This window comes from Colias eurytheme, chromosome 28 (assembly GCF_061535395.1).
Source record: "Colias eurytheme isolate Ceu_HAF_F1 chromosome 28, ilColEury1 Martin Lab GWU primary, whole genome shotgun sequence".
Classification (NCBI taxonomy): Eukaryota; Metazoa; Arthropoda; class Insecta; order Lepidoptera; family Pieridae; genus Colias; species Colias eurytheme.
Window position 1 is genome coordinate 1,169,112 of NC_143007.1, and position 22,257 is coordinate 1,191,368.

General features: G+C 36.8%; 1 protein-coding gene across 1 annotated transcript in view; it reads right to left on the reverse strand.

Moving 5' to 3' along the window:
* The window catches only part of LOC149896444 (uncharacterized), a 32,373-nt gene extending 11,076 nt beyond the window's left edge, over positions 1 to 21,297 (reverse strand). The window contains exons 1-9 of the mRNA XM_090117421.1: positions 21,103 to 21,297; positions 18,401 to 18,589; positions 17,673 to 17,879; positions 16,776 to 17,033; positions 16,116 to 16,385; positions 14,847 to 15,173; positions 13,324 to 14,565; positions 8,617 to 12,970; positions 6,078 to 6,206 (exon numbers count right to left, since the gene is read on the reverse strand). Coding sequence (XP_089973547.1) covers positions 6,078 to 6,206; positions 8,617 to 12,970; positions 13,324 to 14,565; positions 14,847 to 15,173; positions 16,116 to 16,385; positions 16,776 to 17,033; positions 17,673 to 17,879; positions 18,401 to 18,589; positions 21,103 to 21,297 — 7,171 coding nt within the window. The remainder of the gene's footprint in view (positions 1 to 6,077; positions 6,207 to 8,616; positions 12,971 to 13,323; positions 14,566 to 14,846; positions 15,174 to 16,115; positions 16,386 to 16,775; positions 17,034 to 17,672; positions 17,880 to 18,400; positions 18,590 to 21,102) is intronic.
* Positions 21,298 to 22,257: the final 960 nt, after the last annotated feature.

Here is a 22,257-nt window from a genome sequence, read left to right on the forward strand (position 1 = left end):
TTTTGCATTCATCTTATAACGACTTAAGAATATTTCGTTACTTATAAAAGAATTCTTGTTTTTCCTAATTCTTATTTTCTAGTTTTCTACTGCACCGTTAGCATTTGTTTAAATTATAAATATTGAACTCATGACAGGATCACAATTCAGCGCATCTCTAGTTATATTTATTTGAACATTAATTTACTAAACTGTACCTAAGGAATTTATTAGAGAAAATACTGTCTGCTTACCATCTTCTGTTGTTGTTGGATAACGTATTGTTGATGCAATATCATCGATAGTTGTTGTAATGTATTCAGTTGTTGTTGGAGCCCGAGTTGTAGATGCTCCATCATCAACTGTTGTTGTTGGAACACGTGTTGTAGAAGCAATATCATCTACTGTTGTTGAAAAGTAGTCAGTTGTTGTTGGAATGCGTGTGGTTGAAGCAACATCATCTACTGTTGTTGAAACGTAGTCAGTTGTTGTTGAACGGCGTGTGGTTGAAGCAATATCATTTTCTGTTGTTGTTACGTATTCAGTTGTTGTTGGAATGCGTGTTGTTGAAGCCACATCATCTACTGTTGTTGTAACGTATTCAGTTGTTGTTGGAAGGCGTGTTGTTGCTTCTTCACCATCCACTGTTGTTGTTACGTAGTCTGTTGTTGTTGGAATGCGTGTGGTTGAAGCCACATCGTCTACTGTTGTTGAAACATATTCAGTTGTTGTTGGAACGCGTGTGGTTGAAGCAACATAATCTACTGTTGTTAAAACGTAGTCAGTTGTTGTTGGAATGCGTGTTGTTGAAGCCACATCGTCTACTGTTGTTGAAATGTATTCAGTTGTTGTTGGAACGTGTGTTGTTGCTTCTCCACCATCCACTGTTGTTGTAACATAGTCTGTTGTTGTTGGAATGCGTGTTGTTGAAACCACATCGTCTACTGTTGTTGAAATGTATTCAGTTGTTGTTGGAACGTGTGTTGTTGCTTCTCCACCATCCACTGTTGTTGTAACGTAGTCTGTTGTTGTTGGAATGCGTGTTGTTGAAACCACATCGTCTACTGTTGTTGAAATGTATTCAGTTGTTGTTGGAACGTGTGTTGTTGCTTCTCCACCATCCACTGTTGTTGAGACGTAGTCTGTTGTTGTTGGAATGCGTGTTGTTGAAACCACATCGTCTACTGTTGTTGAAATGTATTCAGTTGTTGTTGGAACGTGTGTTGTTGCTTCTCCACCATCCACTGTTGTTGTAACGTAGTCTGTTGTTGTTGGAATGCGTGTTGTTGAAACCACATCGTCTACTGTTGTTGAAATGTATTCAGTTGTTGTTGGAACACGTGTGGTTGAAGCAATATCATTTTCTGTTGTTGTAACGTAGTCTGTTGTTGTTGGAATGCGTGTTGTTGAAACCACATCGTCTACTGTTGTTGAAATATATTCAGTTGTTGTTGGAACGTGTGTTGTTGCTTCTCCACCATCCACTGTTGTTGTAACGTAGTCTGTTGTTGTTGGAATGCGTGTTGTTGAAACCACATCGTCTACTGTTGTTGAAATGTATTCAGTTGTTGTTGGAACACGTGTGGTTGAAGCAATATCATTTTCTGTTGTTGGTACGTATTCAGTTGTTGTTGGAATGCGTGTTGTTGAAACCACATCGTCTACTGTTGTTGAAATGTATTCAGTTGTTGTTGGAACGTGTGTTGTTGCTTCTCCACCATCCACTGTTGTTGTAACATAGTCTGTTGTTGTTGGAATGCGTGTTGTTGAAACCACATCGTCTACTGTTGTTGAAATGTATTCAGTTGTTGTTGGAACGTGTGTTGTTGCTTCTCCACCATCCACTGTTGTTGTAACGTAGTCTGTTGTTGTTGGAATGCGTGTTGTTGAAACCACATCGTCTACTGTTGTTGAAATGTATTCAGTTGTTGTTGGAACACGTGTGGTTGAAGCAATATCATTTTCTGTTGTTGGTACGTATTCAGTTGTTGTTGGAATGCGTGTTGTTGAAGCCACATCATCTACTGTTGTTGAAATGTATTCAGTTGTTGTTGGAACGTGTGTTGTTGCTTCTCCACCATCCACTGTTGTTGAGACGTAGTCTGTTGTTGTTGGAATGCGTGTTGTTGAAGCCACATCGTCTACTGTTGTTGAAATGTATTCAGTTGTTGTTGGAACGTGTGTTGTTGCTTCTCCACCATCCACTGTTGTTGTAACGTAGTCTGTTGTTGTTGGAATGCGTGTTGTTGAAACCACATCGTCTACTGTTGTTGAAATGTATTCAGTTGTTGTTGGAACACGTGTGGTTGAAGCAATATCATTTTCTGTTGTTGGTACGTATTCAGTTGTTGTTGGAATGCGTGTTGTTGAAACCACATCGTCTACTGTTGTTGAAATGTATTCAGTTGTTGTTGGAACGTGTGTTGTTGCTTCTCCACCATCCACTGTTGTTGTAACGTAGTCTGTTGTTGTTGGAATGCGTGTTGTTGAAACCACATCGTCTACTGTTGTTGAAATGTATTCAGTTGTTGTTGGAACACGTGTGGTTGAAGCAATATCATTTTCTGTTGTTGGTACGTATTCAGTTGTTGTTGGAATGCGTGTTGTTGAAGCCACATCATCTACTGTTGTTGAAATGTATTCAGTTGTTGTTGGAACGTGTGTTGTTGCTTCTCCACCATCCACTGTTGTTGAGACGTAGTCTGTTGTTGTTGGAATGCGTGTTGTTGAAGCCACATCGTCTACTGTTGTTGAAATGTATTCAGTTGTTGTTGGAACGTGTGTTGTTGCTTCTCCACCATCCACTGTTGTTGAGACGTAGTCTGTTGTTGTTGGAATACGTGTTGTTGAAACCACATCGTCTACTGTTGTTGAAATGTATTCAGTTGTTGTTGGAACGTGTGTTGTTGCTTCTCCACCATCCACTGTTGTTGTAACGTAGTCTGTTGTTGTTGGAATGCGTGTTGTTGAAACCACATCGTCTACTGTTGTTGAAATGTATTCAGTTGTTGTTGGAACACGTGTGGTTGAAGCAATATCATTTTCTGTTGTTGGTACGTATTCAGTTGTTGTTGGAATGCGTGTTGTTGAAGCCACATCATCTACTGTTGTTGAAATGTATTCAGTTGTTGTTGAAACGTGTGTTGTTGCTTCTCCACCATCCACTGTTGTTGAGACGTAGTCTGTTGTTGTTGGAATGCGTGTTGTTGAAGCCACATCGTCTACTGTTGTTGAAATGTATTCAGTTGTTGTTGGAACGTGTGTTGTTGCTTCTCCACCATCCACTGTTGTTGAGACGTAGTCTGTTGTTGTTGGAATGCGTGTTGTTGAAACCACATCGTCTACTGTTGTTGAAATGTATTCAGTTGTTGTTGGAACGTGTGTTGTTGCTTCTCCACCATCCACTGTTGTTGTAACGTAGTCTGTTGTTGTTGGAATGCGTGTTGTTGAAACCACATCGTCTACTGTTGTTGAAATGTATTCAGTTGTTGTTGGAACGTGTGTTGTTGCTTCTCCACCATCCACTGTTGTTGTAACATAGTCTGTTGTTGTTGGAATGCGTGTTGTTGAAACCACATCGTCTACTGTTGTTGAAATGTATTCAGTTGTTGTTGGAACGTGTGTTGTTGCTTCTCCACCATCCACTGTTGTTGTAACATAGTCTGTTGTTGTTGGAATGCGTGTTGTTGAAACCACATCGTCTACTGTTGTTGAAATGTATTCAGTTGTTGTTGGAACGTGTGTTGTTGCTTCTCCACCATCCACTGTTGTTGTAACGTAGTCTGTTGTTGTTGGAATGCGTGTTGTTGAAACCACATCGTCTACTGTTGTTGAAATGTATTCAGTTGTTGTTGGAACGTGTGTTGTTGCTTCTCCACCATCCACTGTTGTTGAGACGTAGTCTGTTGTTGTTGGAATGCGTGTTGTTGAAGCCACATCGTCTACTGTTGTTGAAATGTATTCAGTTGTTGTTGGAACGTGTGTTGTTGCTTCTCCACCATCCACTGTTGTTGAGACGTAGTCTGTTGTTGTTGGAATACGTGTTGTTGAAACCACATCGTCTACTGTTGTTGAAATGTATTCAGTTGTTGTTGGAACGTGTGTTGTTGCTTCTCCACTATCCACTGTTGTTGTAACGTAGTCTGTTGTTGTTGGAATGCGTGTTGTTGAAACCACATCGTCTACTGTTGTTGAAATGTATTCAGTTGTTGTTGGAACGTGTGTTGTTGCTTCTCCACCATCCACTGTTGTTGTAACGTAGTCTGTTGTTGTTGGAATGCGTGTTGTTGAAACCACATCGTCTACTGTTGTTGAAATGTATTCAGTTGTTGTTGGAACACGTGTGGTTGAAGCAATATCATTTTCTGTTGTTGGTACGTATTCAGTTGTTGTTGGAATGCGTGTTGTTGAAGCCACATCATCTACTGTTGTTGAAATGTATTCAGTTGTTGTTGGAACGTGTGTTGTTGCTTCTCCACCATCCACTGTTGTTGAGACGTAGTCTGTTGTTGTTGGAATGCGTGTTGTTGAAACCACATCGTCTACTGTTGTTGAAATGTATTCAGTTGTTGTTGGAACGTGTGTTGTTGCTTCTCCACCATCCACTGTTGTTGTAACGTAGTCTGTTGTTGTTGGAATGCGTGTTGTTGAAGCAATATCATTTTCTGTTGTTGGTACGTATTCAGTTGTTGTTGGAATGCGTGTTGTTGAAACCACATCGTTTACTGTTGTTGAAATGTATTCAGTTGTTGTTGGAACGTGTGTTGTTGCTTCTCCACCATCCACTGTTGTTGTAACATAGTCTGTTGTTGTTGGAATGCGTGTTGTTGAAACCACATCGTCTACTGTTGTTGAAACGTAGTCAGTTGTTGTTGAACGGCGTGTGGTTGAAGCAATATCATTTTCTGTTGTTGGTACGTATTCAGTTGTTGTTGGAATGCGTGTTGTTGAAACCACATCGTTTACTGTTGTTGAAATGTATTCAGTTGTTGTTGGAACGTGTGTTGTTGCTTCTCCACCATCCACTGTTGTTGTAACATAGTCTGTTGTTGTTGGAATGCGTGTTGTTGAAACCACATTGTCTACTGTTGTTGAAATGTATTCAGTTGTTGTTGGAACGTGTGTTGTTGCTTCTCCACCATCCACTGTTGTTGTAACGTAGTCTGTTGTTGTTGGAATGCGTGTTGTTGAAACCACATCGTCTACTGTTGTTGAAATGTATTCAGTTGTTGTTGGAACGTGTGTTGTTGCTTCTCCACCATCCACTGTTGTTGTAACGTAGTCTGTTGTTGTTGGAATGCGTGTTGTTGAAACCACATCGTCTACTGTTGTTGAAATGTATTCAGTTGTTGTTGGAACACGTGTGGTTGAAGCAACATCATTTTCTGTTGTTGGTACGTATTCAGTTGTTGTTGGAATGCGTGTTGTTGAAGCCACATCATCTACTGTTGTTGAAATGTATTCAGTTGTTGTTGGAACGTGTGTTGTTGCTTCTCCACCATCCACTGTTGTTGTAACGTAGTCTGTTGTTGTTGGAATGCGTGTTGTTGAAACCACATCGTCTACTGTTGTTGAAATGTATTCAGTTGTTGTTGGAACACGTGTGGTTGAAGCAATATCATTTTCTGTTGTTGGTACGTATTCAGTTGTTGTTGGAATGCGTGTGGTTGAAGCAATATCATTTTCTGTTGTTGGTACGTATTCAGTTGTTGTTGGAATGCGTGTTGTTGAAGCCACATCATCTACTGTTGTTGTTACGTAGTCAGTCGTTGTTGGAACGCGTGTTGTTGCTCCTCCACCATCCACTGTTGTTGAAACGTAGTCAGTTGTTGTTGGAATTCTTGTTGTTGAAGCAACATCATCTACTGTTGTTGAAACGTAGTCAGTTGTTGTTGGAATGCGTGTTGTTGAAGCAACATCATCTACTGTCGTTGAAACGTATTCAGTTGTTGTTGGAATGCGTGTTGTTGAAACAATATCATCAACTGTTGTGGCAGTGTATTCTGTAGTAGTGGGAATGCGTGTTGTTGATGCTTCTCCGTCAGTTATTGTTGTAATGTAGTCTGTTGTTGTAGGAACACGTGTTGTTGATTGCTCACCGTCCACTGTTGTTGTAATGTAGTCTGTTGTTGTAGGGACTCGAGTTGTCGACTGCTCATCATCAATTATTGTTGTTGTAATGGGGTCAGTTGTTGTCGGAGCGCTTGTTGTAGATGAGCTAATATCAACTGAAACAATAAAAATTTACATGTTTAAACATGAATAGTAATTACATAAGTATAAGTACATAAAATAAGATGTTTAAGCGGTGTTAAAATTCACAATAGAACGGAATTTAATTATAATTTTATATTCCGCTAACATTTAATATTGTGTACAATTATCAATATGTTACTGCCTCGAGACAAATGGTAGAATCACTAATAAAAAAGGATCAAATATCGATCGAATTGACGTTTTGCTACTAGACGCAGTTCATTGGTCACACAACAAGAAAAATACAACTGAAAATTTGCAACTTTTTCCAAAACACAATCAAAAAACCTCATTCGAGGTCAGAGGTTAAAAGATATTTGTTGCGCTATTCACTATCTTAGGCTTAAATTATTTATCTTAAAATCCATACTAATATTATAAATGCGAAAGTAACTCTGTCTGTCTGTCTGTCTGTTACTCAATCACGCCTAAACTACTGAACCAATTTGCATAAAATTTGGTATAGAGATATTTTGATACGCGAGAAAGGACATAGGCTACCTTTTTTTGTAAAATATATACCACGGGCGAAGCCGGGGCGGACCTAACCTAACCTAACCTAATCTAACCTAACCTAACCTAACCTAACCTAACCTAACCTAACCTAACCTAACCTAACCTAACCTAACCTAACCTAACCTAACCTAACCTAACCTAACCTCTATAAATGTGTATCTATACATTATTTCTATGAGTCAGCATTTCTGAGATACAACGATTGAAAGTCACCGTCATAATGTTTTGCGCACGTTTTTAAATCACTTATTACCTGAACGCGTCTGAAGTGATAAAACCTGCCACCTCCACGCAAAACAAAGAGAATAAAATTTATTACTTGACCTACAATGACTTGCACCGATCTTAACGAACATCCTGCATGTCAGTTATACTTGCGGAAAGAAAATGGAGAGATTCATCAATCAGCTACCAGCACGTAGATTACATGTCATTCATTACAATAAATTAAAGATCTAAACGATCATTCATGCATGACGGCACGTAACGCATATGCAGCATTTGCGTCTAGAAACAATATCGTAGTGCCTGCTATTGAAGTATGCATTTACAGTTGTTATATCCTCTCGAAAAATAAAATCTGCATTTCAACTATAACCATGTTTATCTTATCTGGGGGCACGGCAGTGCCCCCGCCAATTCGAGCAAAAAAAAATCGGCACGGCCGTACCATCCTTTTCTCGAAGCAATTCGGGCCTTTTTCGACCCCCTATAATTCGGTTGTGGATAAAGCAAGAAACCTGAATCTTCAGTAACTAATCCGGCATTGTATAAACACGGAATATTTAAAATTTCAGTCAATTTGAACCAGTAGTTTAAGAATGACAACTTGTTAAAGTTTCTAAATTTTGTCACTCACTGACTCACCGATCATCAAAAGTCCAAGGCACTTCTAGCAGACTTAGAAGCTTCATATTTGGAATACATATAGAGTTTAGTGTCTTAATCATGGGAAAACTTAAATATTTTGTAATTTCGGTCCAGTTTTCCAAATACACCAACTGCATCAATAACTTTGTAATCCCATATAAATATATGGGATTACAAAGTTATTTATGCAGTTGGTGGTTGGTGGTGGTATCAAAAAGAAAGGCTCTATAAAAAGAAGTGAGATCCCATCAAAAATATCCTGTAAAAAACACAAGTCTCGCAGCTCAGTCTTTCTACCGTCAAAAGTTGTGAGATCCATGTAATACCAAGTCGGTTAATCTATTTAGTGTCTACTTGAAGGACCTTCTGTCTTAAGTTATTACATAAGTTATTATCATGCCAATATTAAAAATATTTAACGTTTTAAACAAATAGATCGACTTGGACATCGCATGAAAACAAAATGAATATTACAATATTATATTAGATTCTTTAGTCTCTCGCGCCTCACGCGATTGAAACTCTCGTTCCTGTTGGTCGCTGGCCCGTCGTGCTGTGTAGTGTGATACATACTAATAATCAAATCAAGCGATGTCCAAGTCGATCTATTTGTTTAAAACGTTAAATATTTTTAATATTGGCATGATAATAACTTATGTAATAACTTAAGACAGAAGGTCCTTCAAGTAGACACTAAATAGATTAACCGACTTGGTATTACATGGATCTCACAACTTTTGACGGTAGAAAGACTGAGCTGCGAGACTTGGGTTTTTTACAGGATGTTTTTGATGGGATTTATTTTGACACCTTGATAAATAATTAATCTTATCGTTTTTTAAATAATATTTTAGTAGTATAATAAGGATTTTTAGTGTGTTCATCCTGTTAAGGGTTTTTTTTTATATTAATTAAATATTAAACAACGACTTTGATTGCATAATACTCCAACAACAGCACTTATGGAATTAATTAACAAATTACTGTTTGGCTTACCGTCATCTGTGGTTGTTACGTATTCAGTTGTTGTTGGAACCCGTGTTGTTGCTTCTCCACCATCCACTGTTGTTGAATCGTAGTCAGTTGTTGTTGGAATGCGTGTGGTTGAAGCAACATTATCTTCTGTTGTTGAAACGTAATCAGTTGTTGGAATGCGTGTTGTTGAAGCCACATCATCTTCTGTTGTTGAAACGTAATCAGTTGTTGGAATGCGTGTTGTTGCTTCTCCACCATCCACTGTTGTTGAAACGTAGTCAGTTGTTGTTGGAATGCGTGTTGTTGAAGCCACATCGTCTACTGTTGTTGAAACGTAGTCAGTTGTTGATGGAACGCGTGTGGTTGAAGCAACATCATCTTCTGTTGTTGAAACGTAATCAGTTGTTGGAATGCGTGTTGTTGAAGCCACATCGTCTACTGTTGTTGTTACGTATTCAGTTGTTGTTGGAACGCGTGTTGTTGCATCTCCACGATCCTCTGTTGTTGAATCGTAGTCAGTTGTTGTTGGAATGCGTGTGGTTGAAGCAACATTATCTTCTGTTGTTGAAACGTAATCAGTTGTTGGAATGCGTGTTGTTGAAGCCACATCATCTTCTGTTGTTGGAATGCGTGTTGTTGAAGCCACATCGTCTACTGTTGTTGAAACGTAGTCAGTTGTTGATGGAACGCGTGTGGTTGAAGCAACATCATCTTCTGTTGTTGAAACGTAATCAGTTGTTGGAATGCGTGTTGTTGAAGCCACATCGTCTACTGTTGTTGTTACGTATTCAGTTGTTGTTGGAACGCGTGTTGTTGCATCTCCACCATCCTCTGTTGTTGAAACGTAGTCAGTTGTTGTTGGAATGCGTGTTGTTGAATCCACATCGTCTACTGTTGTCGTAACATATTCAGTTGTTGTTGGAACACGTGTGGTTGAAGCAACATCATCTTCTGTTGTTGAAACGTAATCAGTTGTTGGAATGCGTATTGTTGAAGCCACATCGTCTACTGTTGTTGTTACGGATTCAGTTGTTGTTGGAACGCGTGTTGTTGCATCTCCACCATCCTCTATTGTTGAAACGTAGTCAGTTGTTGTTGGAATGCGTGTTGTTGAATCCACATCGTCTACTGTTGTCGTAACATATTCAGTTGTTGTTGGAACACGTGTGGTTGAAGCAACATCATCCACTGTTGTTGAAACGTAGTCAGTTGTTGTTGGAATGCGTGTTGTTGAATCCACATCGTCTACTGTTGTCGTAACATATTCAGTTGTTGTTGGAACACGTGTGGTTGAAGCAACATCATCTTCTGTTGTAGAAACGTAGTCAGTTGTTGTTGGAATGCGTGTCGTTGAAGCCACATCATCCACTGTTGTTGTTACGTATTCAGTTGTTGTTGGAACGCGTGTGGTTGAAGCAACATCATCTTTTGTTGTTGTAACGTAGTCAGTTGTTGTTGGAATGCGTGTTGTTGAAGCAACATCATCTTCTGTTGTAGTTACGTATTCAGTTGTTGTTGGAACGCGTGTTGTTGCTTCTCCACCATCCACTGTTGTTGAAACGTAGACAGTTGTTGTTGGAATGCGTGTTGTTGAAGCCACATCGTGTACTGTTGTCGTAACATATTCAGTTGTTGCTGGAATGCGTGTTGTTGAAGCTACATCGTCTACTGTTGTCGTAACATATTCAGTTGTTGTTGGAATGCGTGTTGTTGAAGCCACATCGTCAACTGTTGTCGTAACATATTCAGTTGTTGTTGGAACGCGTGTGGTTGAAGCAACATCATCTTCTGTTGTTGTAACGTAGTCAGTTGTTGTTGGAATGCGTGTGGTTGAAGCAACATCATCCACTGTTGTTGAAACGTAGTCAGTTGTTGTTGGAATGCGTGTTGTTGAATCCACATCGTGTACTGTTGTCGTAACATATTCAGTTGTTGCTGGAATGCGTGTTGTTGAAGCTACATCGTCTACTGTTGTCGTAACATATTCAGTTGTTGTTGGAATGCGTGTTGTTGAAGCCACATCGTCAACTGTTGTCGTAACATATTCAGTTGTTGTTGGAACGCGTGTGGTTGAAGCAACATCATCTTCTGTTGTTGTAACGTAGTCAGTTGTTGTTGGAATGCGTGTTGTTGAAGCAACATCATCTTCTGTTGTAGTTACGTATTCAGTTGTTGTTGGAACGCGTGTTGTTGCTTCTCCACCATCCACTGTTGTTGAAACGTAGTCAGTTGTTGTTGGAATGCGTGTTGTTGAAGCCACATCGTGTACTGTTGTCGTAACATATTCAGTTGTTGCTGGAATGCGTGTTGTTGAAGCCACATCGTCTACTGTTGTCGTAACATATTCAGTTGTTGTTGGAATGCGTGTTGTTGAAGCCACATCGTCAACTGTTGTCGTAACATATTCAGTTGTTGTTGGAATGCGTGTTGTTGAAGCCACATCGTCTACTGTTGTTGTTACGTATTCAGTTGTTGTTGGAATGCGCGTCGTTGAAGCCACATCGTCTACTGTTGTCGTAACATATTCAGTTGTTGTTGGAACGCGTGTGGTTGAAGCAACATCATCTACTGTTGTTGAAACGTAGTCAGTTGTTGTTGGAATGCGTGTGGTTGAAGCAACATCATCTATTGTTGTTGAAACGTAGTCAGTTGTTGTTGGAATGCGTGTTGTTGAAGCAACATCATCTTCTGTTGTTGAAACGTAGTCAGTTGTTGTTGGAATGCGTGTTGTTGGAGTCACATCATCTACTGTTGTTGATACGTAGTCAGTCGTTGTTGGAATGCGTGTTGTTGAAGCCACATCGTCTACTGTTGTTGTTACGTATTCAGTTGTTGTTGGAACGCGTGTTGTTGCTTCTCCACCATCCACTGTTGTTGAAACGTAGTCAGTTGTTGTTGGAATGCGTGTTGTTGAAGCCACATCGTCTACTGTTGTTGTTACGTATTCATTTGTTGTTGGAACGCGTGTGGTTGAAGCAACATCATCTTCTGTTGTTGAAACGTAGTCAGTTGTTGTTGGAATGCGTGTTGTTGAAGCCACATCGTGTACTGTTGTCGTAACATATTCAGTTGTTGCTGGAATGCGTGTTGTTGAAGCCACATCGTCTACTGTTGTCGTAACATATTCAGTTGTTGTTGGAATGCGTGTTGTTGAAGCCACATCGTCAACTGTTGTCGTAACATATTCAGTTGTTGTTGGAACGCGTGTGGTTGAAGCAACATCATCTTCTGTTGTTGTAACGTAGTCAGTTGTTGTTGGAATGCGTGTTGTTGAAGCAACATCATCTTCTGTTGTAGTTACGTATTCAGTTGTTGTTGGAACGCGTGTTGTTGCTTCTCCACCATCCACTGTTGTTGAAACGTATTCAGTTGTTGTTGGAACACGTGTGGTTGAAGCAACATCATCTTCTGTTGTTGAAACGTAGTCAGTTGTTGTTGGAATGCGTGTTGTTGAAGCCACATCGTCTACTGTTGTTGTTACGTATTCAGTTGTTGTTGGAATGCGCGTCGTTGAAGCCACATCGTCTACTGTTGTCGTAACATATTCAGTTGTTGTTGGAACGCGTGTGGTTGAAGCAACATCATCTACTGTTGTTGAAACGTAGTCAGTTGTTGTTGGAATGCGTGTGGTTGAAGCAACATCATCTATTGTTGTTGAAACGTAGTCAGTTGTTGTTGGAATGCGTGTTGTTGAAGCAACATCATCTTCTGTTGTTGAAACGTAGTCAGTTGTTGTTGGAATGCGTGTTGTTGGAGTCACATCATCTACTGTTGTTGATACGTAGTCAGTCGTTGTTGGAATGCGTGTTGTTGAAGCCACATCGTCTACTGTTGTTGTTACGTATTCAGTTGTTGTTGGAACGCGTGTTGTTGCTTCTCCACCATCCACTGTTGTTGAAACGTAGTCAGTTGTTGTTGGAATGTGTGTTGTTGAAGCCACATCGTCTACTGTTGTTGTTACGTATTCATTTGTTGTTGGAACGCGTGTGGTTGAAGCAACATCATCTTCTGTTGTTGAAACGTAGTCAGTTGTTGTTGTTGGAATGCGTGTTGTTGAAGCCACATCGTCTACTGTTGTTGTAATGTATTCAGTTGTTGTTGGAACGCGTGTTGTTGCTTCTCCACCATCCACTGTTGTTGAAACGTAGTCAGTTGTTGTTGGAATGCGTGTTGTTGAAGCCACATCGTCTACCGTTGTTGAAACGTAGTCAGTTGTAGTTGTAACTCGTGTTGTTGTTATTGGTTTTTGCGTACTGGTTTCACCATCACTTTCAGTAGTTGATTTGGTTGTTATTGTTGTTTGTGCAACAGTAGTCGACGTTGTTGTTGTTCCACCACCGGGAACACATTCTGATATGTGTGGCCAATCACAACGCTGAAATAGAAATTATAATCCTTTATCTAATATGATTTAGATTATCGTACCTATAAGTTATAACTTTTTTACTTTAGCAAAGACTTCATTAATAATATGATGCACATTCAATTCAAATAATTATCTTTAATCAGAATATTTTAAAATAAAATTAATTTTTAAGCTCTGTAATTCTGACTAAAAATAAAAAATAATGTCTTGCAATGAGTAAAATTAACTTTTAAATAAAATAATTGTTGTATTAAAATTCGTACAAAAACTCATATCAGTGGATAAATATAAAGATGCGACATAAAGTGAGTTTACAAATGCGATTATAGTGATATAAAAATGCAATTATAGTGATATATTACCTGTAACTTGTAACTGAAGTACGTTCCCGGAACACACGGCATCAATACTTTGTTTCCGTGAACGCATTGATAGTATCTATCACACTCTGTTTCGTGCGGTAACAGTTTATCAATTGTGAAATCTTTTGGACACCCATTTGGTAATGTTTCTATGTCACCGTCGCCGTCTTTTTGTGTTGTTGTTGTGATTGGTGTTGTTTCAGGACGTGAAGTTGTTGTTGTATCTGGCCGCGTTGTTGTTGAAGATGTAGTTATTGGCACTGTTGTTGTTTCAGGGTGAGCTGTTGTTGATGAACTAGTTGATGTTTCAGGATGCGCTGTTGTTGTTGAACTAGTTGTTGTATCTGGACGCGCTGTTGTTGTTGTTTCTGGATGGGCTGTTGTTGTTGATGAACTAGTTGATGTTTCAGGATACGCTGTTGTTGTTGAACTTGTTGTTGTTTCAGGATGCGCTGTTGTTGTTGAACTTGTTGTTGTTTCAGGATGCGCTGTTGTTGTTGAACTAGTAGTTGTATCTGGACGCGCTGTTGTTGTTGTTTCTGGATGCGCTGTTGTTGGTGTTTCTGGATGCGCTGTTGTTGTTGAACTTGGTGTTGTTTCAGGATGCGCTGTTGTTGAACTTGTTGTTGTTTCAGGATGCGCTGTTGTTGTTGAACTAGTAGTTGTATCTGGACGCGCTGTTATTGTTGTTTCTGGATGCGCTGTTGTTTGTGTTTCTGGATGCGCTGTTGTTGTTGAACTTGTTGTTGTTGAACTTGTTGTTGTTGAACTTGTTGTTGTTGAACTTGTTGTTGTTTCAGGATGCGCTGTTGTTGTTGAACTAGTAGTTGTATCTGGACGCGCTGTTATTGTTGTTTCTGGATGCGCTGTTGTAGTTGTTTCTGGATGCGCTGTTGTTGTTGAACTAGTTGTTGTATCCGGACGCGCTGTTGTTGTTGTATCTGGATGCGCTGTTGTTGTTGAACTTGTTGTTGTTTCAGGATGTGCTGTTGTTGTTGACTTTATTGTTGTTTCAGGATACGCTGTTGTTGAACTTATTGTTGTTTCAGGATGCGCTGTTGTTGTATCGGGACGCGATGTTGTTGTTGAACTTGTTGTTGTTTCAGGATGCGCTGTTGTTGTTGAACGTGTTGTTGTTTCAGGATACGATGTTGTTGTTGAACTTGTTGTTGTATCTGGACGTGCTGTTGTTGTTGATCCACCGTCAGGAACACATTCGGAAATGTGTGGCCAATCACATTTCTGAAAAGTGGTATATGAAAATTTATAATCAACATAATTGAAAATTAAAAAAAAATTAAACTATCCCAATTATTTTTTATAATTGCTTGTACTGTGTTTATCTAAACGATTAAAAAAGAAATAATTGATGTTACCACAAGGTAGAAATTAGAATACATTATGAATATTTGTTATCATTTTTAGGGATCAAAAATAATACATTATGCTTTATTACAATATTAATAAAAATAGAAATTAAAATTGATAATATTATAAATAAATTATGTATTTAATGATTTTACCTGTAACCTGTAACTAAAGTGCGTTCCCGGAGCACACGGCATCAACACTTTGTTCCCGTGAACACATTGATAGAATCTATCACATTGTGTTTCATGAGGTAGAAGTTTTTCTATTCTATAATCTTTGGGACAACCGTTCGGGAACGTTTCTATCTCATCTTTCTCAGTTGTTGTAATGGGACGGGATGTTGTTGTTGTATCGGGACGGGATGTTGTTGTTGTTGTTGTATCGGGTCGGGATGTTGTTGTTGTTGTGCTCGTTGTACTGGGGCGTGTTGTTGTTGATCCACCGGGCACACATTCTGATAAGTGTGGCCAATCACACCTCTGTAATATAAAATAATTTGGAAAATCCAAAAGTGCACGCCTCATAATTTTTTTTAATAAATATTTATTAATTATTATTTTTGTTTATTTAATAACAATTAAACCACATCGAATCAGACCCTGAAAAATGAAAGGGTTCTATTCCTGAGCATACTCAAGCGTAAGAGAAAAAAAAAGACTCGATTAGTAAAGTATTTCGGTCGCTATCGTGTTAACAAGAAAAAGGATCCGCACATACAGACACACGGACGTCCAAGACAGAACTTTTTTAAACTGTTTTTTAACTAGTTTAAATAACAAAAATGACATCAAAAATATCATGAACGTTAAAAATAGTGTTTTTTCTTAATATGTGTGTGTATGTATTATCTTACAAGTGCAATGTATGATACATAAAGACATTTCAAGTTTGAAAAATCAGATGTTTTGCGCGAAGTGACAGTAGTACCCACCTCAACGCTTCGCTTATGAGGCGTGCAATATATTAAAAGTGGTGACAAATTCTTATTCAAATTTATTTATTTGCTAGAATATACAGTGCCCCAAATGTAGTAAACATTGTTCAATGAAACTTATTTCATATGCTAATTTCGTAAAAAAAAATACCCATAAAATATACAACACATTTTTTCTGTTGGATATTAAAACTCTGTATACACGCATGTACGTAAAAGATTATGTATTCAAATATCTTTGAATTTCAAAGACACAATACCCACATTGTTTAATCTTCTTCTTATATATAAAAATGAATCGCAAAATGTGTTGGTAAGCGCATAACTCGAGAACGGCTGAACCGATTTCGATAATTCTTTTTTTATTATATTCCTTGAAGTACGAGGATGGTTCGAGGTGGTGGAGAAAACGTAAACATGTACCACGGGCGAAGCCGGGGCGGACCGCTAGTTGTAAAAAAAAATGTTATCAAAATATTAACTTTACCTGTAACTTGTAACTAAAGTGTGTTCCCGGAGCACACGGCATCAACACCTTGTTCCCGTGAACACATTGATAGTATCTATCACATTGTGTTTCATGAGGTAGAAGTTTTTCTATCCTATAATCTTTGGGACAACCGTTCGGGAACGTTTCAATATTATTACTATCTGTGGTTGTTGTTGTTGAACTTGTTGTTGTAGGGCGAGGTGTTGTTGTTGTTGTGGTTGTTGTTGATGATTGCACACATTCCGATAAATGTGGCCAGTCACACCTCTACAAATTTAAGGCAGTGTTAATATCACGTTTTGTAGAATATATATCTATACTAATATTATAAAGCTAGAGACTTTGTTTGTTTGTTTGAACGCGCTAATCTCAGGAACTGCTGGTCCGATTTGAAAAATCATTTCGGTGTTTGATAGTCCTTTTATCGAGGAAGGCTTATAAGCTATATCTCATCACCTACAGAAGCGGAGACACGCGAGTGAAGTTTACAAATCGAAGAAAACTATAAAAAAGTTTCAATAAAATGATAACTAATGACAAAATCTATCATTATGTTTCAAATTTATAATTCTGTGTTAACCCTAAAAGAAAATATAATTAGTAAATTATAATTAGACAATATTTCATTAAAATTTCATCAAAAAAATCTATATTTACCTGTAACTTGTAACTAAAGTGTGTTCCCGGAGCACACGGCATCAACACTTTATTCCCGTGAACGCATTGGTAGAATCTATCACATTGTGTTTCATGAGGTAAAAGTCTTTCTATCCTATAATCTTTGGGACAACCGTTCGGAAACGTTTCAACACTACTATCTTGAGTTGTTGTTGTTGTACTGGGTGTTGTAACTGGTCGTGTTGTTGTTGTTGAACCACCAGGCACACATTCTGATGCGTGTGGCCAATCACACCCCTACAAAATATTTAATTTTAAGTTTTTGGTATCATATTTATGTCGTAGAAAAAATAGATGAATTGAAGAGGAATTTGTATTATGTTACGTTTTTATCAAACAAAAACACAGAAAAAAATATTTAAAAAAATTTTAGCTTTCGTTACAGATAATATTATGGCTTTAGTACATCTGGGGGCACGGTAGTGCCCCCGCCAAGACGAGCCAAGCGACTACGCGCACGGGCACTACCTACCTACCTTTTCTCGAAGCACATCGACGTTTTTTTGAACCCTCATAACTTGGGTTTAACTATATAAAATTTTATACTTCTATATTTTATGCAAAGTAAAATGAAACATTATATTCTATAGAGTAGGATCCGTCCGCCAGACGACAGACTTCACGTATTTTCTCATGGCTGATTTTCACATATGTTTTAGAATATATACGTTTAAAAATAAGATGTCACTCCCAGACACTCCCAGACTCCCAGACACTTGCTGTGGGTCATATTGCTTAACAGACGCCCTAAAGCTCTCAAAATAATTAAAAAGTCATCCAGATAAGTGAAATTCCATCAACATCCGTAAAAAATAAGTAATAGCTTTATCTTGTTGAAAAAATTATATAATTAGCAAATAGACACTACCAATTTACCTGTAACTTATAACTAAAGTGCGTTCCCGGAGCACAAGGCATCAACACTTTGTTGCCGTGAACGCATTGGTAGTATCTATCACATTCCGTTTCGTGTGGCAATAGTTTCGTTGCTGAACCGATTGGACAGCCGTTCGGAAACGTCTGGACGTTTCTCGATTTTCTCGATTTTATTAAACACCCAGCGTTTTGGATGGTGTCACAATCCTGAAAAATACATATAACATAAATTGACATGCCAAAAACCACACAGATTTGTCCGGCATGCAATGCAATCTATCCACGACAATTAGATGCACAGCGCGCTCATGTGCTCCCGACAAGTTAAAGACAATTGTACCACATAATGCAGGTTGTTTAAAAAATACAATTCACTACACACTTCAATAGTTTCTTACGAACAAAATAATGTTTCTTTACGTTTTACAATTTAAAAAACTAGATCTATCTACATATACAGCGAAAATTTTACTTTATAAGCTTCAATATAATTAAAAGCTTCGCTAAAAACGTATCCTTTAATTAAAAATTAATTAACAAAACTACCATGATTGCAAAGCATTCACACAGATTAGAAAGAGAGAAAAAAGAAAGAAGAAGAAAGCATTTATTCTTAAATTACAAGTTTTACTGTAAAAAAGTTTATACATTTATTTAAGTGAAAACAACATGTCTTATTACAAAATATTATATACTAAACTTTTGGTTATAAGTAAAACCCTTCTTACCCGTATATCCTCATTATAATGAGTACCAGGGGCACATGATTTCAAAACAATTTGACCACCTTCACATTGGTAATATTTATCACAGTCAGAGTGGGGATACGTCTCATTACCACTACAGTTTGTCCCTCCACTATCTATATAGTTGTGATCATTTTCTACACAATCTATTTTATCCTTGAAGACACATTCCTGAAACATAATAATATTATTTATTATACGGGGTGGTTTTAGGGTGTCCAAATTTGCATTAAAATCGGTGGAGACCGAATTTGGTCTTTTTCAAATGTAGGTACATAACCTACATTTGAAAATAAGACTAAAATTAACTAAAACAAGACCAAATTTAACTATTTTAAAGCATAGGTCAAGCTATGAAAATTGAAATGAAAACGAATGAATGATTTCATATTAGCCTAGAATTATTTTTTGAACTTCATAACATTTCGAGAGCTTTCGCACATAATATGTTTAAGTTTAAGGAAAGCTTTTTAGTTATATTTATAGTAGGGGAGATTATAATAATATATGTAGTTTTAATAAGAAGTGACCAATTAAATTTCGTAGAAGGGAAAAAATGGTTATGAACCGGTTAAACAGCTTCTGATAAGTCATGTTGAGCTTATCTGTCAGTTTAACATGATAAATAACATGTAATAAAACCTTGTGTAAAACACTTTCGTCAAAAAGCGTCAAATATGATTATTATATCAAATATAATATATTATTTTTAGAATTGGAAATGGCGTCTCTTAAATTGTTTTAACCATACGTGTGAGTATAGACAAAATATTCGTGAGCGAGTAATAAATAAAAAAGCCTTAAGCCGCCATTTTTTATTCTTTCCTTCTTTATCGTTGGTAAATGGTAAATTTATGCTATGACGATTTAAAAGAGCTTCTAGAAGAAGGCTAATTGAATAAATAAATGAGCTTGAGTTTGAAAAGTCCCAAACTTGACGCTTTTAAGACAATGTTGCAAACGTTTTAAACGTCAGAGCCTCTGGCGGCAAATTTGAAAGATTCAAAGCAATATCGTGGCAATATCGTTATCAGAACAGTCGGCATTTCAATTCTGCGGATTATTTTACGAAATATCTAATTTGCGAAAATACCTAATCAATTTTAGATTTCGATAAAGCGAAATGATTTGTATCACGGCCAATTTGCCGAAACGATAATGTATTTCGCATTTTTTGTGCAATCGCCATATTTGTTTCAGAACCACAGATTAAAAATTATGACTATAGAAATTCATATTAAAATAATTTGGGTCTGTTATTTAAATAATCTGATTCAATAAACAATAATATTTTGACAACTTTTATATTTTCTAGAAATTCAATTATTTATAAAACGGCAATACATATTATGTATTATAAAAAACTCTGTCTCTGTTTTAAATCTGTGGTATAAGTAATACATAATTGGTTAAAGTGACGAAATCTACGTAATAGAAAATTTCAACATTTATCGAAAACTGAAATATCTAAGTAGGTATATATTAGCTTTATCTGTGGTATTAGAACCGTATCAAGTTTCTAAGATTCTTTTTCTTTTCTTTTAAATAGTTAAATTAAACACAAAACATTTAAAATCTGAGGTCATATGGTCAATGAAAATATTTATGTTACGTTTTTAGTATGAAGGCATTACTTACTACAGATCTATATTTTCACTAGGCCTCATGCACTTTGTTATTTTTTTAAACAAAATGAAGTAAACTAAAGAAAATGTCTAATAAGTATTTAATTTAACGTTGTATAATCATTATATTTATGTTAATATGATAAAAAAAATATGATAGAATAAAATACTAAGTGTACATTCTTCTGAATATATTTTATTCATACAATAAATATACATATTTTATGCCTCATCAATATAATAATTGTGAATTCGTCGCATTTTTTCACGTTATTTCCTTTTTAATACGATTTTTTCTTGTCATGTTTTGTATTGCTATAATCAACATTCAGAGAGTAATTAAAATTATTGCTTTTTACAGGACAATTAAGTATTAATTTTATTTTATCCGTGCAGTGTTTGAATTTGTCACAGTCATTATCTTCTGAATGGTCTACATTGACATTATATGGACAAGACGAAGGAGATACTGTTGTTGGTGTTTCTGTTGTTGTTGTAGAACTCGAAGTGGTAGAGGGCGCAGAAGTTGTTGTTGTTGTAACTGGACTAGTTGTTGTAACTGGACTAGTTGTTGTAACTGGACTTGGTGTTGTTACAGGAGTAGTTGTAATTGGATCACTGGTTGTTGTTGTTGCTGGCGTCGTTGATATTGATGGTGGTGTCATTTTTGTTGTTGTTGAACAATCAACTTGATTTGCCCAATTACATCCCTATAATAAGCTTATTATTAGCTAATAATATATAACAAAAAAATCTGATTTACTATTTGATACATTAAATATTTAAATAATATATTACAACATACAGTCCTAGACGATATTGCCTTGAAATCTTTCCTAAGTTTTCATTAAAGAAAAGAATGATTACAATTTCTAAGAAACTAAAATGGTCTGTTGGTTCTCTGAATGGTAAACGATCACCAACTCCTATGAACATTTGCAGAGATCCTACATATGATCGTGATGGTACGAGTTGGCCCATCTTACCAAAGCTAGCTGAAGTCCTCCACACAAAATGTCTTAACATACAAAATATCTTAAGTCTATAATAAGTTTATACCTGTATCGTAGCATCGAAAGCGGTACCACTTCCACAGGACATCAAGATAGGTCTTCCATTACTGCACGAATAGAATTTAGTACAATCTGTTTCGTGTCTCAGTAACAAATGTACATTTGAGTCTCGAGGACAACCATTTGGCAGAACATCTGCCAAACTCGCGCCGAATAATAGAAGAAAAGCTGCTATACGCATGTCTGAAATAAATTATTAGTATAATCGATAGAACAATAGATGTAACAATTAAATGTCACCATGATATCTTAGAGCAGTATTATTTTGCTGTGTAGGAAAGTGAAAACGCTAGATGATTTGTATAGTGCTGTCCTTTGTCCACGCTGGAATTAATACTGCTTTAAGACATCATGATTACTGATAGCCGGAACGTAAATCTAAAAAAAATATCCAAAATCAAATGAATATAAAAGTATGTATTAAGATTAAACGAATTAACTGAACAGGAACTGATTTTATAACATTAGATGTTCACTCAATAGTAAATCACAATCCGTAGCACCATCAATATTATCAAATATTAAAATAATTAAAACCTCTGATTTTTGTCAGCTACTCGTATCAAAGACCATAGCCGACTAAATATTTCGGTAGGTGCTTTGTAGCGGTTTTATCAAAGGGAATTAATTGTTAATCATATGACACATTATCACTGATTACCAGCCTTAACTAATTATATTATTTTAGATTCGTATCTATGCGTTTTTAGATTTATATCAAATTGAATGGATTGCCGATTAATGACAAATGTTTTTTGTGTTCATGACGAAAAATCCAAATTTCCTTGTTCGTTGTCAATGATACAAATATTATATAGTAACAGACCCAGCACAGATCCTTGGGGGACTCATGATTATTTTTTGTGCTTTTTGATACGTAGGTGTCCTATTTCATATTTTTATTAGTAGAATATGGAATAAAGATATATAAATAAACTCCATATCAATAGTAATACAACGCCATCTAGTTTGAAGTCTATAAAAACTTTAATGTGTCATTTTCAACGCCGCGCCGCGTTAAATATATAGGTACTTTTTTATTTCAATTACATAATTATTACACATTTAATTGTTTAGTTCTATATTTGTTTATGTATTGTTAAAATATTTAAATTGAAATAATGTTCTCTAAAACCATAAG